Genomic DNA, 13,402 nt, shown 5'->3' on the forward strand with positions numbered 1-13,402 from the left:
ATTTCCACCATCCCACTGCCCCCTCCAGAAGGCACACACCAGTTCTACCCTGTCCCCACTAAGGAGCTTAATATGATGTGAAGACAAACTCGTTTGCCACTCATCACACAGCAGGACTATGATCTCATGCTGGGAAAGGTTTCTAGAAAATCAAAAGCTACCCTATTTTCAAAAAAAAAATTTACCTTGAATCCCATCTGCCTTAAGAGAAAAAGAAAAAAAAAAACCTGGCGATCAGGTAAATTATCTTTCACCTCCTGCCCTATTTTGCTGGTCTGACCAGAGAAGGTGGTGGTGGGGGAGGAGAGGTAAGGGAGGGTGTCCTGAAGGCCAGAGGGATGGCTCTGGGGCTTGCTGTCCCCACTGTGTCCTTTCCACCCTCTTGGGTGACATCACAGCCAGGTGTTTGGGCCAGGTTGGGGGATGGCACCCAGCTCTTGGTGGAACAGGTGCCCAGGAGCATCTGACCTTGAACAGGTCCCCAGGAGCATCGGAAATGAACAGGAGGTGGTTGTTCCACGTTCCTCGGATGCTTCTGCAATTTATTCCCAGGCTGGAATGACAGCAAAAGCACAGCCAGAGTTTCCTCCTGGGCCCCAAAGCCTGGTGGCCAGGCCCTGGAGGAGAACCCATTGCGCATCAGGGGACCAACCCCAGGCTCCTATTTCCACCTTTGCTGCCAGGACGGGTGAGTGGGAGGGAGACAGGCAAGTGGCTGCTGGGGTTGCATAAGGAAGATTTCCCAAGGAGGAGCCCAGTGATTAATCTGGCAGGAATTTGTTTCAACACTCCCTCCCTGCACCCCCCCCACACACAAACAGCCAGACTCAAGATGCTGATAAGAATTCTTTTATGTTATTCCAATAAAAAATACATTCATACAGAAATATAACAATCTTGCAAAAAACAATTTCAAATAAAATCTTGTAAAACAAAATTTTACAAAAATCTTACAAAGATTTTTTCTTAGATAACAGGGTGCTTCAAAAAAAAAAGAAATTTCACTAATAGAAATTTTTTTTTTTAATGTCAAGCAAAAAGTTTCTGCTTGATTGAGGCTCAGTTATCACCTGAACAGAATTGTAATTCTTTATGTACTTGCTTATTATGAAAATTACAGGCATTGACATACATGGCACCCAGCCCCACCCAATCAAACCACTCCACGGTGTTTCATAAGTGAGACAAGCCAGTGCAAGTTTTTTATTTTTTGTCTTTTGTTTACCTTCTTGCTTAATGGAACTGTTATGGCTAAGCACACAGCAGGGCCAAAAAAGGAGTTTTTTTTTCCAAAATCCAGCAAATCAAGTGTCTGGATTTGGAACTGCCAAAAGAAAAAAGTGCATTTTCCCCCTCAGCAAAATGATTTTTTTAGGTAAGTGTATCCATCAGCCCAGATTCAAAAAAAAAAAAGAACCAGTTATATGAGCTTTTACCATTGCTCATTTTCAGGAAGATCAAACAAAATACCAGCCCAGCCAGACTCATGTGTATATATATATATATATATATATATATATAAATATATATAAAGAGAAGATCCACACCCTCGACCAGCAGCTGCATGGAGGATCAGCTGTCCATGCTGCGGTATGCCAATTCGGGGAAATTACTTGTTGGAAAAACTGGAAGAATCTATGTGCTGGAAAAAAAATAGCTTCATCTGCATTAAAAAAATGCTCTCAAAAAGAATCTCTGTGATCAGCTTACTTTTAGGTTAGATCTTCAATAAGGCTGACATTTGAAATCAAAACCTTAGTGTGTCTGAGACCAAACAACCAGCGGGCTAGTATTCTGTTCACGGCAGTTCTGAATGGCCAAGGGACCCTATCCCAGACCCCGCAATTATGATGAGTGACTTGGCAGTCTGGAAGAGATCTGATGCCAAGGGCCTTTGGCAAATTGTTAAATGAAAGATAAAGCCTTTATAAAAGCTATAGTTTTCATTTTTACCTCCTTTATGGCCATTTTGAAATAGGTCTTCACAGGCTGTGGAATTTTCTAGCTATACATTCTAATTTCTCCTTAAAAAAATATTTATATATTATTCATATATATGTATATATATATATACACACACACACATACACATACTATACACACAAATGTACATACACAAGAATTTCGCCCACTTTTTAAAAAAGTAATATACCTTCTGTGTTACCAACAGATAGCTAGATAGATACGCGAGAAACTTGTGCCTTTTAAGCAAATACATTGTTTTTTAATACTTCTGTATCTTTAATACTTGTGAAAATGTTACATATTAAACACAGCCGGTGTATGATCTGTACAAGTGTTGTGCAAAGTCTATATTGGAGTCTCACCCTCACGGTGGCAGAAATGGTCTGATTTTCCAATTATCACGTGTTTCCCACTTGAACACTGACAGTCAAGTTGTCTAAGCTATTGAGTAAATACTGACTTGTTTGGGGGGTTTTCATCTATTTGACTTTGTGAAGTAGGACCTTAAACCTTAGAGATTTTTTTTTTCTGTATTAAATATTGATACAGTACAAAGCCAGGTGAAAAAAGAGCCTTAATAAAGCATGCATCACCCATTCCCCTGTATGAGACCCCCACAGGAGGGGCCACTTGCGTAAGGCACCATTATTAAGATCTACAGTGCATTAACAGCTAGAAAACCAGAAATGAGTCCTCAAGGCATAAATAAGAGAAACTTAGCTGCATGAGAAAACAGTTTCTAAGCTTTAGTGGTTTAATCCACCCAACTGAGAAAAATTTTAGGTTCTGAGTCTAGTGGGACGTTAGACCAGCGATTCCCAGCCTTGGTGTCCCGGACACCCAACTCATGCCCAATGTCTCCCAAGGGCATCTTGAAATTCTCCAAAAAGGTAATACGAATTCGGAACCACTGAAAAAATAGTCCTACACTACACAACGCCTCTCTAGAAGTGGAGTGTTACGAATAAATCCAAGGGGCGGGAGTCGGGGTAGGGGGGGAAAGCATCACATATTGCCAGGCCCAGATGGCTAGGGGGTCACCTGATTCGACCAATCGTTATCTTAGCTGCTCAGTGAACTTGGAACCAAAACGGTAGTCCTAATTTAAAAATGGAAAAGCAGATAATTCCCCAGACCATGCATTACTTTTGTCTTAGAAGGAAGAGTTATCCACGTGTTATGTTTGTAGGTACACAGCGTATACAACAGGTAACAAATGAACTCTGTCGCAGCAAGCAGCGCCAGCTACTCACTTCACACAGCTGAACCGAACACCGAACGCTCCCGTCACACACCGCGGGGGAAGGGGCTCCCCACCAACACCCACTCGCCACTCGGGGTCCTGACTGCCCACGCCTGCCCTCCGCATCTTCCCTTCTTTTTTTTTTCTCTCCTCTAAGGCGCAGACACCCCCTCAGGAAATGACGGATGGTCATCTCGTCTCACGGAACACGCCTCACACACAGAACATTCAAACTCTGTTTTTTTTTTTTTCTGTCTCTTGCAGTCTCGCCAGGGAAAGGACATGCCTCGTCACCCAGTCCGTAGGAGACCCTCCACATACAGCCCACCCACCACTAACATTCTCAGTGCGCATGCTCACGGCAAAGGCTGAGGGACCACTCAGAGGACAGGTAACCAGTGGCAAGCCGGGGCCACCCAGACACCACACACCCCGGGTGCCCTGCCGCTTAGGACGTGACTGTTCTCGCCCTCGGAAGACCTTCCCAGTAGGTCCTGGAGGCGACCGGGCAGGGTGCAAAATGGCTTTGGCTGGAACACGCACCCTCCTTCCGCGGCCGTCTCAGCCTGGAAGCCTTTTTAGCCCGCAGGAGTTGCTGCTCTGCCCCCTCAGAGGTGTCTCTTCATGTGCAGGGCCAGGTGGTCGGACCTGGAGAAACACCTGTGGAGAGAATCAGGGTCCCAGACATCAGTTCTCCTGCCCTGCTGGTCACAGACCTCTGTCCTGGGCTCCCCAACCTCTGCCTCTTCCCAGGAGGGTGCACTCCCCACCCCCGCTGAGTCACCCCATCCTCATTTGGGGCAGAAGTATCTACATCAAAGAGGCCACCAGTGAGTTCTTGGGAACGTCACTCGACTTCACTACCTGGCCTTCAAATCTGAAAACCAATCAAGGGTGGTTCCTCGGAAAGTATGAACGAAATCACTCTATTCTCAGGCACTTATATACCTGGGGCTTCCTAACCTGGACGATTGGCAAACAAGAGCCTTTTTAAAAAAGTCCTGGGCTGAAAAGAGAAATGCCATTGCAGGCCCGGAGGACGGCTGCCCACTGCGGGGTGACGGCATGCCTGCTCCCGGGGATGGCACCCCCGCCCCTGTGGTTCATGCACGTACCTGTCACAGTGAGAACATTTAAAAGGCTTGGCACCAGTGTGCTTTCTGAAGTGTCTGGTTAACTCATCGCTTCTTGCAAAACGCCACTCACACCCTTCCCATGAGCATCTGTAAGGCTTTTCTCCTGGGAAGAGAGCACACGACAGGCACGCCATGACTTCACTGAGCAGTGAGAGAGGGGCCCGATGACCCCAACACACGTCTGGGGAGTCATCTCAGGAGCAGAGTCCTCTCAGGAGCAGGCTAGGGGGTCACTGCCCTCAGGAACTCAGAACACTCACCCGTTAGGGCTGGGAGCCAGCCCTCCTGAGGTACCAGGCAGGGGCTCTTTTCTGACCTAGCCTGGGGACTCCCAGTGCTGGGGGACAGACCCAGGCTTGGCAGGGCTGCATGACCATGACCAGAGCCAACATGGAAGAATGACAATTACTCAGACCAGAGAAATACTTCCGAGGTGATGTGTCAGGCCACTGGACCCACAGTCTTGGCCAGGGCTGGGTTTTTACTGCTTTCTCCATGGAAACGGTTTCTCTCAAGCACTTATTTTGTTCCTTACTCACTTCCCCATGGAATGAGGCTCTGTAGTTTCCTCCGGGAAACTACATTTCTCCAAAACCGAGGTCATGAGTTTCTGGGAAGCCCCATTCCAAAGCCTTCAAAGCACTTTCTAAAACCAGCAAGACACCCAGTTGACTTCATCCCTTGGCCATTTTACAAATAGGATTTCACTAAAGGTGCTACCTGAGAAATTAAAAATTCCCACAGCTAGTCCTGAGTGTGCTGCTGGGACCATCGGGAGCTGGTCCAGGGCACCCAGGTCCTGATTCCAGCTCTGCCTTGAGCTGCTGCGGGGATCCCCATTTCCTCTCATTACTGGCAGCATGAGATTCTGTGTGACGTGACCCTTAAGACCCCTCCAAGCTCTAACATGTCTGTGATGTTCCAGCAGTTATCCAAGGCTGTCATGGTAACTTGAAATGGAACTATTCTCCAGATTGTGATCTTTCATTAGGAAGATATTGTTTTAAAAACTGGCATCGGAAAGTAAAGGCAGCATGACATGCAGAGAAATCCTTACTAGGCGCCCGCCGACGATACCACTTCACAGTCGATAGGGCCAGCTAAGACGATCCCCGTCATGGTGGCTGGCACCCATGTGTGCCACATGGCCGGGCCACCCCCTCCCAACCCTCGAACTTCGTGTCCACAACTCCACGTATCATGATGCATGGACACTGCTGACTGGACACAGTGGGGCCTCTGTAACCCGGGTGGTTGGGAGTGGGCAGGGGACTGGGTGTAGACAAAGAATGTGATTTACCTCTTGTGTGTTTAATCAGAAAGCGATAGACCATTCATCGGGCACACAAGTCCAGTCTTTCAGCGCCTACTCTGTCCTCCCCAGAGACCCAACTCTTTCGGGGGGGGAAGAAAGGAGGTGAGGATGTGTCTGTTCCGACAGCCTCCTGCCCAGCCCCCTCCCAGGGCGGGTGAAATTCAGCAGCGCCCCACCGCCCAGGTCGCAGGAGGGACTGACCTGTGTGGGTGCGCTGGTGTGCTTTCAAGTGGGAGCTTTTGGTGTAAACTTTCCTGCAGCCATTAAAGTGGCAGCGATGCACCCGCCTGCGGCCGTCGGGGGAGGCGTCCCCGCTGCCCTTGTCGCCCGGCTTCCCTGAGGTCCCACCCCGCGCCTTCCCGGGGGGGTGCAGCTCGCCAGGCACACTGCCCCACAGGTGTGAAGGCTCCCTGCTCAGTTCTGGGGAGGACGGAGGCGTGGAGGTGACCGAGGAGCTCAGATTCCCCGAATTGACCAAAACTTCGCTGATGGGGTCGGAGGTAAACTTGGTGGTGGGCGAGAGCTCCTCGGAGCTGTCGGAGGACTCGCTGCTCACATCCGAGTTCAGGCTGTTAGTTTCCAGGTTGTAGCTGAAGCCGGGGCTGTGGAGCGCGTCCTCAGATGGGCCAGAGGAGGACACCTTCAGGTCCGCGTCCTCCTTTTTCTCCCGAGCCAGGATGATTTTGGTCCACAGATCTTCCTGGCTGTCAAATTTGATCTCAGAGGCTGACACGTAGCAGGGCTCGCTCTGCAGGTAACGTTCCAACTCCAGGCAGGTCTGTGCGAAAGAATCACAGGGAGGCACGTGATTGTGACCACACCGAAAACGGAACCAAAAGCACAATTCCAAAAAAAAAAGAAAAAACATGCAGGAGCCAAGGGCAGATCAACTGTGGCCTTGCCACTATAGGACTCCTTGTCTGTAGCAGAGCGAGAGGAGAGCTATCTCTAAGAACGGGACACGTTCAGAAGGAAAACCAGGGTGAAGCCTCTCCCCGCTTCCCCGAGGTGGACCACAATGGCCACAAATGGCTGATGGCCACGGAGGAGCTAGTTTCTGTTGAGTTACAGTGTTGACTGTTGACGTTTCTAATGAGTTTCTGTTAGCCACACAAAGGACACCAGCCTCCGACACCCCCACCCCCACCCGACAGGTTTAACCAGATTATCTGACAGCCTCCAGAACCCTGTGCATGAAGGACACCCAGGCAGCCTGCTTCTGCGGGCCTGCTGCCCGCAGCACGGTGAGCTCTGACATGGCCATGTGTCTCCTCTGGAGAACCGCTGACAGCACAGGCCGCGCCCAGCCGGGGCGGACGCAGCCAGGGGGATGTCTAGGGTTAGGAACATCAACCGAGCTGTCCAGAAGCTACCCGTTTCCTGTGGAGGAGCCCAGACCTTAGTAGGCTTTCAAAGAATGCCATTCCCAAGTGCAGGGCCATGTGCGCACACAACTTAAATGACTTCCACAGTGGTCAGAGGAAAACAACAACAGGAGTGGAGAAATGGTTCCAGAATGGCCATCTGCTTTTGTAAAGGATGCGGGAGGGGAAATTCCTTTCCCGGCCCTGCTGGGAGTCCCACAATGGACGAGAACTTTATCTGCTGGCCAAGAGTACAACTGTATGAGTCATCACTCTATTTCTTTCACGCAATGCCAAAGGAGACTTCCTTTTGAAATTCTGACCAGCGGCCAAAAAAAGGACCCGGTTCAAATATACATGCAGTGTGTCATGGACAGAGTGCCCCCCGCCAGCCCCACAACCAACCTTTCCAGAAGCTACAACTGCCGAGACACCAGCATCCCCTCTCCCCACCATCTCAAACTTTCTAGCCACTGGAAAAGAAAAACGGTAGGAAACATTTTAGGATTAAATTATGTCTGCCTTATCTTCACTAGGATCAACTGCCTACATGTCCATATAAGGTTGTCTATACAACTGCAAGTCTACAGATTTACATTGCTACAGCAAAAGCCGCTCTCTTTTTTAAGCAAATCATTTTCAGGGCTAGCTAAGTCCAGCCAAAGGGCTCAGGCTTGCTTATTTAGCAGGGTGCCTGCTATCAGAATATATCCTTCCCCCACCCCCCCAGACTCTTCATACAGCAAGCAGGAGCAAGCAGAGGGGGAAAAAAACAATCATTGTTTTCTTGTTACTCCTAAAATTAGACGTCTACGTTACAAAGCACCCTCCAGTGTTCTGAGGAGAGACTGGCAAGATATCTTATGGATGTTCCAAAGAAAAAGGAAAGCATGTTTACTGAGACCTTGTTAAACTTTAATAATCTGGCTAATTTAAAATCCCCATTATGCCGAAGAGCACTGGGGACCAGAATGAAGCTCTTGGGGAGAGTTTAAAAGCCTCTGAAGGCAACCCAGAGCTCAGCCTGGCTTGTGGCCCGAATCCCAAACGCCCAAGGAAACTACTTAGATCGATTTCAATCACATCCTAGGAAGCTTCTTTAGTAGGAAAAGCTGGGAGGGGAGAGGGAAGGGAGGGCTGTGAACAATGAGACAGGCATGTGAAGGTTGTTCCACTTTGCATTTCATCCCCCTAAAAGCCTTCTAAGCTTTGAAACCCGCAGAATATATGCGATCTGCTAATTCACTTTGTGACAAAAAGCAAACAGCCTAGTAGGGCAGAGACAACCCCAAACCCTCCTATCTTTTAAAGACAATGGGACAAGTGTCAGAATCTCTCTCCCTTCAGGCAATCCTAAAGCAGGAGAAGGGGGGAAAATTAAGTTTTTTAAATGTCCAATGCCCAAAATTCCAATTCCACTAAAAAATGCCGGAAACAGAGACTCTTCTTCCCAAACTGAGACTAGAAGCAATTCGGACAGGCTCATTGTCATATGACTGATAAGTCACTGGTTGTGCAAACTGGTTTTTTTTTTCCCTTTTTTTTTTTTTTTTCTGGTCAACGAAAGAAGCAGGTAAGAAAAACAAGGCAGATGGAGGCAAATCTTAAGGGTTCCAAAGGTAAAGAAACTGAAAATGGCCTGGTAGAGAAAAGGAGCTTGTGGGTGTTTCGCTGGTGAAATTCTTAAGTAAAAAAGAAAGAAAGAAAAACCTGTATGTACAAACAGCAAAAAAAAGCAAAACGAAAACAAAATCCCTTAAAAAAAAAAAGAAAAGAAAAAATAGCCTTGGCAGTCCATGCAGGTTCGTATGACCAGGTCCAGCTGTGGAGAGCCTGGAGCTGGAACAAGAACCAAACTTCTGCCAAGGGCTGGGGCCGAGATCAGGCCGCGGAGCCGGGTCTACGCTCGGGAGGACGGTTCAGCAGCCCCAGAAAACGGCAAGAACACGGGGAGCGCCCGGCGCCGCTGCGCCCCACTCAGATGACAACTCCGCTCCACGCTCTGTAAGGCCCCTTTAAAGTGCCTTCCGCGCCGGAGGCACAAGTACGTTTTAACAGTAATTATTTTAATTTTTTTTTAATTTACCCAAACCATTAAAAAAAAACAAAAAAGATGAAGAAAATGAAAAAGATCTGCATCTCCAAGCACACACCGTCCTCCGGGTGCATGCACGCACTCCCTGCTCGGCGCACCGGGGCACCTGGCCCACGAAAATCCCTATTTACCTGTTGCCAATATTCCTCCAGGGAGGGCAGCGCCGAGAAGTAACCAGTCTCGTGCACAATCTGGAGTTCCTGGAAGATGCTGCACATTGGGAGCACATCCATGTCGGGTTGGAAGAGACCGTCCCCGCTGCTGTAAAAACAGGGAGGCGTGCGGTCTGCAGTCGGGAGCGCGGCGGCCGTGCCTGCAGCACCGGGGAAGTTCATGCAAACTCAAGTGCGCAGCGATTAGGCGCCGCGGGTTCGGGTCCTGGCCGGAGCCCGGAGACGCACTCGCGAGCCCGCACAATATTTGCAAACACCGGACTGACTGCAAACGTAACCCCTGCAAAACTTCCCTATTCAAAGCTCCGCTGCCAGCCTCCCCTCCTCCCCGCCCAGCTCCCCCTGCCGCCGCCTCCCCACGTGACTCGCCCGCGCCCGCCCCGCGCGCCGCCCAATCACGCCGCTCCCGGACCGGGGGCTGCGCGGCGATGATGTCAGCTCCGGCCAATCGCGGACGGCGGCTCACCGCGGCCCCGCCTGGCGTGACCGAGCCTCTCCATCACCGCCCTCGCCATTGGCAGAATTCGAACTTCGGCCAGTTCTGATTGGGAGGCGGTTTCGCAGGCTATTTTTAGCAGGGTATATAAGGCGCGGGCCGTCTCGCGCCGGAGGAGTCGGAGCTGGGAGGTGCGCGGCCGAGAGGCTGCGTGAGTCGCAGCCGGCTGGGCCGGGGGGACCCGGTGTCCCTGCCCTTCCCTTCCCTTCCCGTCCCGGTCCCGGCCCCGGCCCCGGTCTTCCCGTCCTCGTCCCCGCAGCCGTGGTCCACGTCCGTCGGGCCGATCGTCCGGCCCGACCCCGGTATCCCCGTCGTCCCGTCCCCTTCCTTGTCCCCTCAACCCGGTCCACGTCCGTCGGGTCGGTCGCCCGCCCGGTCCCTGGTCCCCTGACCCTCCGCCGAGCTGAGGGGAGCGCGGCTGGGTCCCCTGTGTCCCTCCCTCCGACCTCGGTCTGGCCGGCCGTTCTCTGGCCCCCTCCGTCCTTCTACCTTCTCGGTGCCCCCTCCTGCCCCAGCTGTAGATTCCCGTCTCCATCCCCGTCTGTCCCTCTCTCCCCCCTCCTTTCTGTTCCGTTATCCCTCTGTACCTGCCCCGTTTCCATCTGCACCCTGCCATGTGTCCCTCTCCCTCCCCGTTCCATCCCCCTCTGTCTCCAGGTGGCACCTGTGACCCCGGGGTGGGGGGTCTGATCAGCCCCACAGGTGTGCTGAGGGGACTCGGATTGCACTAGTCGCCGGGCTGTGTTGTATATGAATCTGAGTTTCCCACTCCAGCGTCCCTCACAAGGACAGGGCACTTACCTGGGCGACCACGGCTGTGCCACATCCTCCCCCTCTGCCTGCCTAAGCTGTAGGAGCAGAGTGGCCTGGAAGACCCAAGTTGGATCTCCTGGCTCTTGAGGGGGTTATGTACACTCTTTATTCTACCAACACATTTTTATTTTAAAAAAGAGGACATCTTGTGGGGGCAGGTGGGGTTATAAATAGAGGGAGCCTATAACCAATCTTAGCAGGGTCCCCCATCCACACCAGCTGTGTATATTTTAGAAACCCAGGGTCTGATCCCAAACCTACAGAGTCCCAGCCATTGTGTTTTAACCAAGCTCTCCGGGTGAATCTGTTGCCACTGAAGTCTGGGAAATGGGGGTTCTAGACACTGTCCTTGTACTTGTTGCCTACCATATAGACATTGTCATTGTACTTGTCGCCTACCATGGAGCAGTTCTCATTCCAAGACCCATTTGGAGACCCTCACGAGGATTAACAACTAGACTTGTCCCTAGTGAATGTGAAAACAATTCAAGTTATGTTGAAGCTGACATTTAATGTGTGTGTGTGTGTGTGTTTTGCTATATAAATTATCTCCCGAAATATACCATAATGTTCATTTTCTAGGAAAATGCCAAGACCAAGAAGAATATGCCTTTTAAAATTCGAATTGGAAAACTGAATTACAGCTACTACCTCCATTTTTATTTCAAAATAGTTTAATGAGACATCTTTTAAATAAAGTTTTTTTTTTTTTTTTTTTAATGAAGTGTGTAAAAGACTTTTGAGAGGATTTTGCATATTAGACTTTAGCAGACTTGAGTTTGCCTATGACCCTGTAAGATTCTAGGCAGGGGCCTTTGTCAACCAAAAGTTAAGGAAGGATATTATTGTATCTATTGTATTCAAAAGTCTGTAAAGATGATTCATGGTGAGCTGATTGCAATGATCACTGGCTTGTGTTCAGTGTCACTTTATCCTGGAAACAGTGTCATGACTGGCCCTCCATAGAGGAGACATGGATTGGGACTGGCTTGCCTTGAGCCAGCTTCAGGTTGTGCCCACCCATTGTTGCCTAGCCACTGGTTGTATTTGGGACGTGGGTCTGAGAGTGAGCTTATATCAGGGAGTAGGTTTTCTCAGTAATTGGTGGCAATGATCCAGGGAAACAAGAATCTAGTAAATATGCAAGGGAAACAGCATCCTGAACTGTAAGGAGGAGAGTTAGGTGAAGGGAGAGAGACACTGTCCAAGGGAAGGTGCCATGATAACTCTGTGTAGTGCATGTGGGTGTCATGGTTACAGTATTCTTATTCACCTTTTGGACAATTTTTCTTTTGCTTTCCTGTAATATTTTATATTTTATTGAAGTATAGCTGATTTAAAACATAAATTTCAAGTGTACTACATAGTGATTCACAATTTTTCAAGATTATACTCCATTTATAGTTATGATGTATTGACTATATTTTCTATGTTGTACACTGTATCCTTGTAGCTTATTTTTTATACATAGTAGTTGGTACTTCTTAATCTCCTACCCCTATCTTACCCCTCCCTCCATCCCTCTCCCCACTGGTAACCACTAGTTTGTTCTCATCATCTGTGTGTCAGTTTCTGCTATATTCATTTGTTTGTTTTACTTTTTTGAGATTCCATATATAAGTCATAATATACTTATTTGTTTTTCTCCATCTGACATATTTCACTGAGCATAATATACTCCAGGTCCATCCATGTTATTGGCAAATTTTCATTCTTTTTTATGGCTGAGTAGTATTCCTGTATGTGTGTGTGTGTTCATATCTTGGCTAGTGCAAATAATGCTGCTATAAATGTTGGGGTGCATGAATCTTTTCAAATTAGTGTTTTCATTTTTTTCATATATATGCCCAGAAGTAGAATTGCTGAATCATATGATAGTCCTATGTTTTATTTCTTGAGCAACTTCCATTTTGTTTTCCATAGTGGCTGCATCAAGTTACAGTCCCACTGACCATGTCAGAGGGTTCCCTTTTGCCTACACTCTGACCAACATTTATTGTTTGTGAATTGTTTAAAATTGAAGTATAGTTGATTTACAGCCTTGTGTTTCAGGTGTGCAGCACAGGGATATAATTGTATATTTGTGTGTGTGTGTGTGTGTGTATATATATATATATATATATATATTCCTTTTCAGATTCTGTTTCCTTATCGGTTCAGTTCAGTTCAGTCGCTCAGTCGTGTCCGACTCTTTGCGACCCCATGAATCACAGCACACCAGGCCTCCCTGTCCATCACCAACTCCTGGAGTTCACTCAAACTCATGTCCATTGAGTCGGTGATGCCATCCAGCCATCTCATTCTCTGTCGTCCCCTTCTCCTCCCGCCCCCAATCCCTCCCAGCATCAGAGTCTTTTCCAGTCAGTCAACTCGTCGCATGAGGTGGCCAAAGTACTGGAGTTTCAGCTTTAGCATTTATAGATTATTACAAAATATTGAGTATACTTCCCTGTGCTCTATACTAAGTCCTTATTAGTTATCTACTTTATATACAGTAGTGTTTGTGGACTTTTTAATGATAGCCATTCTAACCAGGGTGTGCTTAGTCTCTCAGTTGTGTCTGACTCTTTGGGACCCCATGGACTGCAACCTGCCAGGCTCCTCTGTCCATGGAATTCTCCAGGTACTAGTACTGGAGTGTGTTGCCATGCCATCTTCCCAACCCAGGGAGGGAATCCAGGTCTCTCGTATTGTAGGTAGATTCTTGACCATCTGAGCCACCAGGGAAGCCCCCCTAACCAGGGTGAGGTGATTTCTTATTGAGGTTTTGATTTGCATTTCCCTGGTGGTTAGTGATGCTGA

General features: G+C 48.7%; 1 protein-coding gene across 1 annotated transcript; it reads right to left on the minus strand.

The window, feature by feature from the left end:
- Positions 1-833: 833 nt before the first annotated feature.
- On the minus strand, positions 834-9,602 carry KLF6 (KLF transcription factor 6). Its single transcript, XM_055431562.2, has 4 exons — positions 9,250-9,602; positions 5,861-6,437; positions 4,324-4,447; positions 834-3,868 (listed from the first exon to the last, which is right to left on the minus strand). Exons 1-4 carry the CDS (start codon positions 9,451-9,453, stop codon positions 3,817-3,819), a joined length of 957 nt encoding a protein of 318 aa, XP_055287537.1. The 5' UTR covers positions 9,454-9,602; the 3' UTR covers positions 834-3,816.
- Positions 9,603-13,402: the final 3,800 nt, after the last annotated feature.

This window comes from Moschus berezovskii, chromosome 15, assembly GCF_049115385.1.
Source record: "Moschus berezovskii isolate FMDL1 chromosome 15, NW_MosBer_1.0, whole genome shotgun sequence".
Classification (NCBI taxonomy): Eukaryota; Metazoa; Chordata; class Mammalia; order Artiodactyla; family Moschidae; genus Moschus; species Moschus berezovskii.

Excerpts from the sequence above, each read along its gene's own strand:
- KLF6 (XM_055431562.2), bottom strand. The coding sequence starts at position 9,453 with ATGAACTTCCCCGGTGCTGCAGGCACGGCCGCCGCGCTCCCGACTGCA. Across the intron at positions 4,448-5,860 it reads ACACCAGCGCACCCACACAG|GAGAAAAGCCTTACAGATGC; the intron begins GTCAGTCCCTCC and ends CTCTCTTCCCAG. Across the intron at positions 3,869-4,323 it reads AAATGTTCTCACTGTGACAG|GTGTTTCTCCAGGTCCGACC; the intron begins GTACGTGCATGA and ends TTCTCTCCACAG.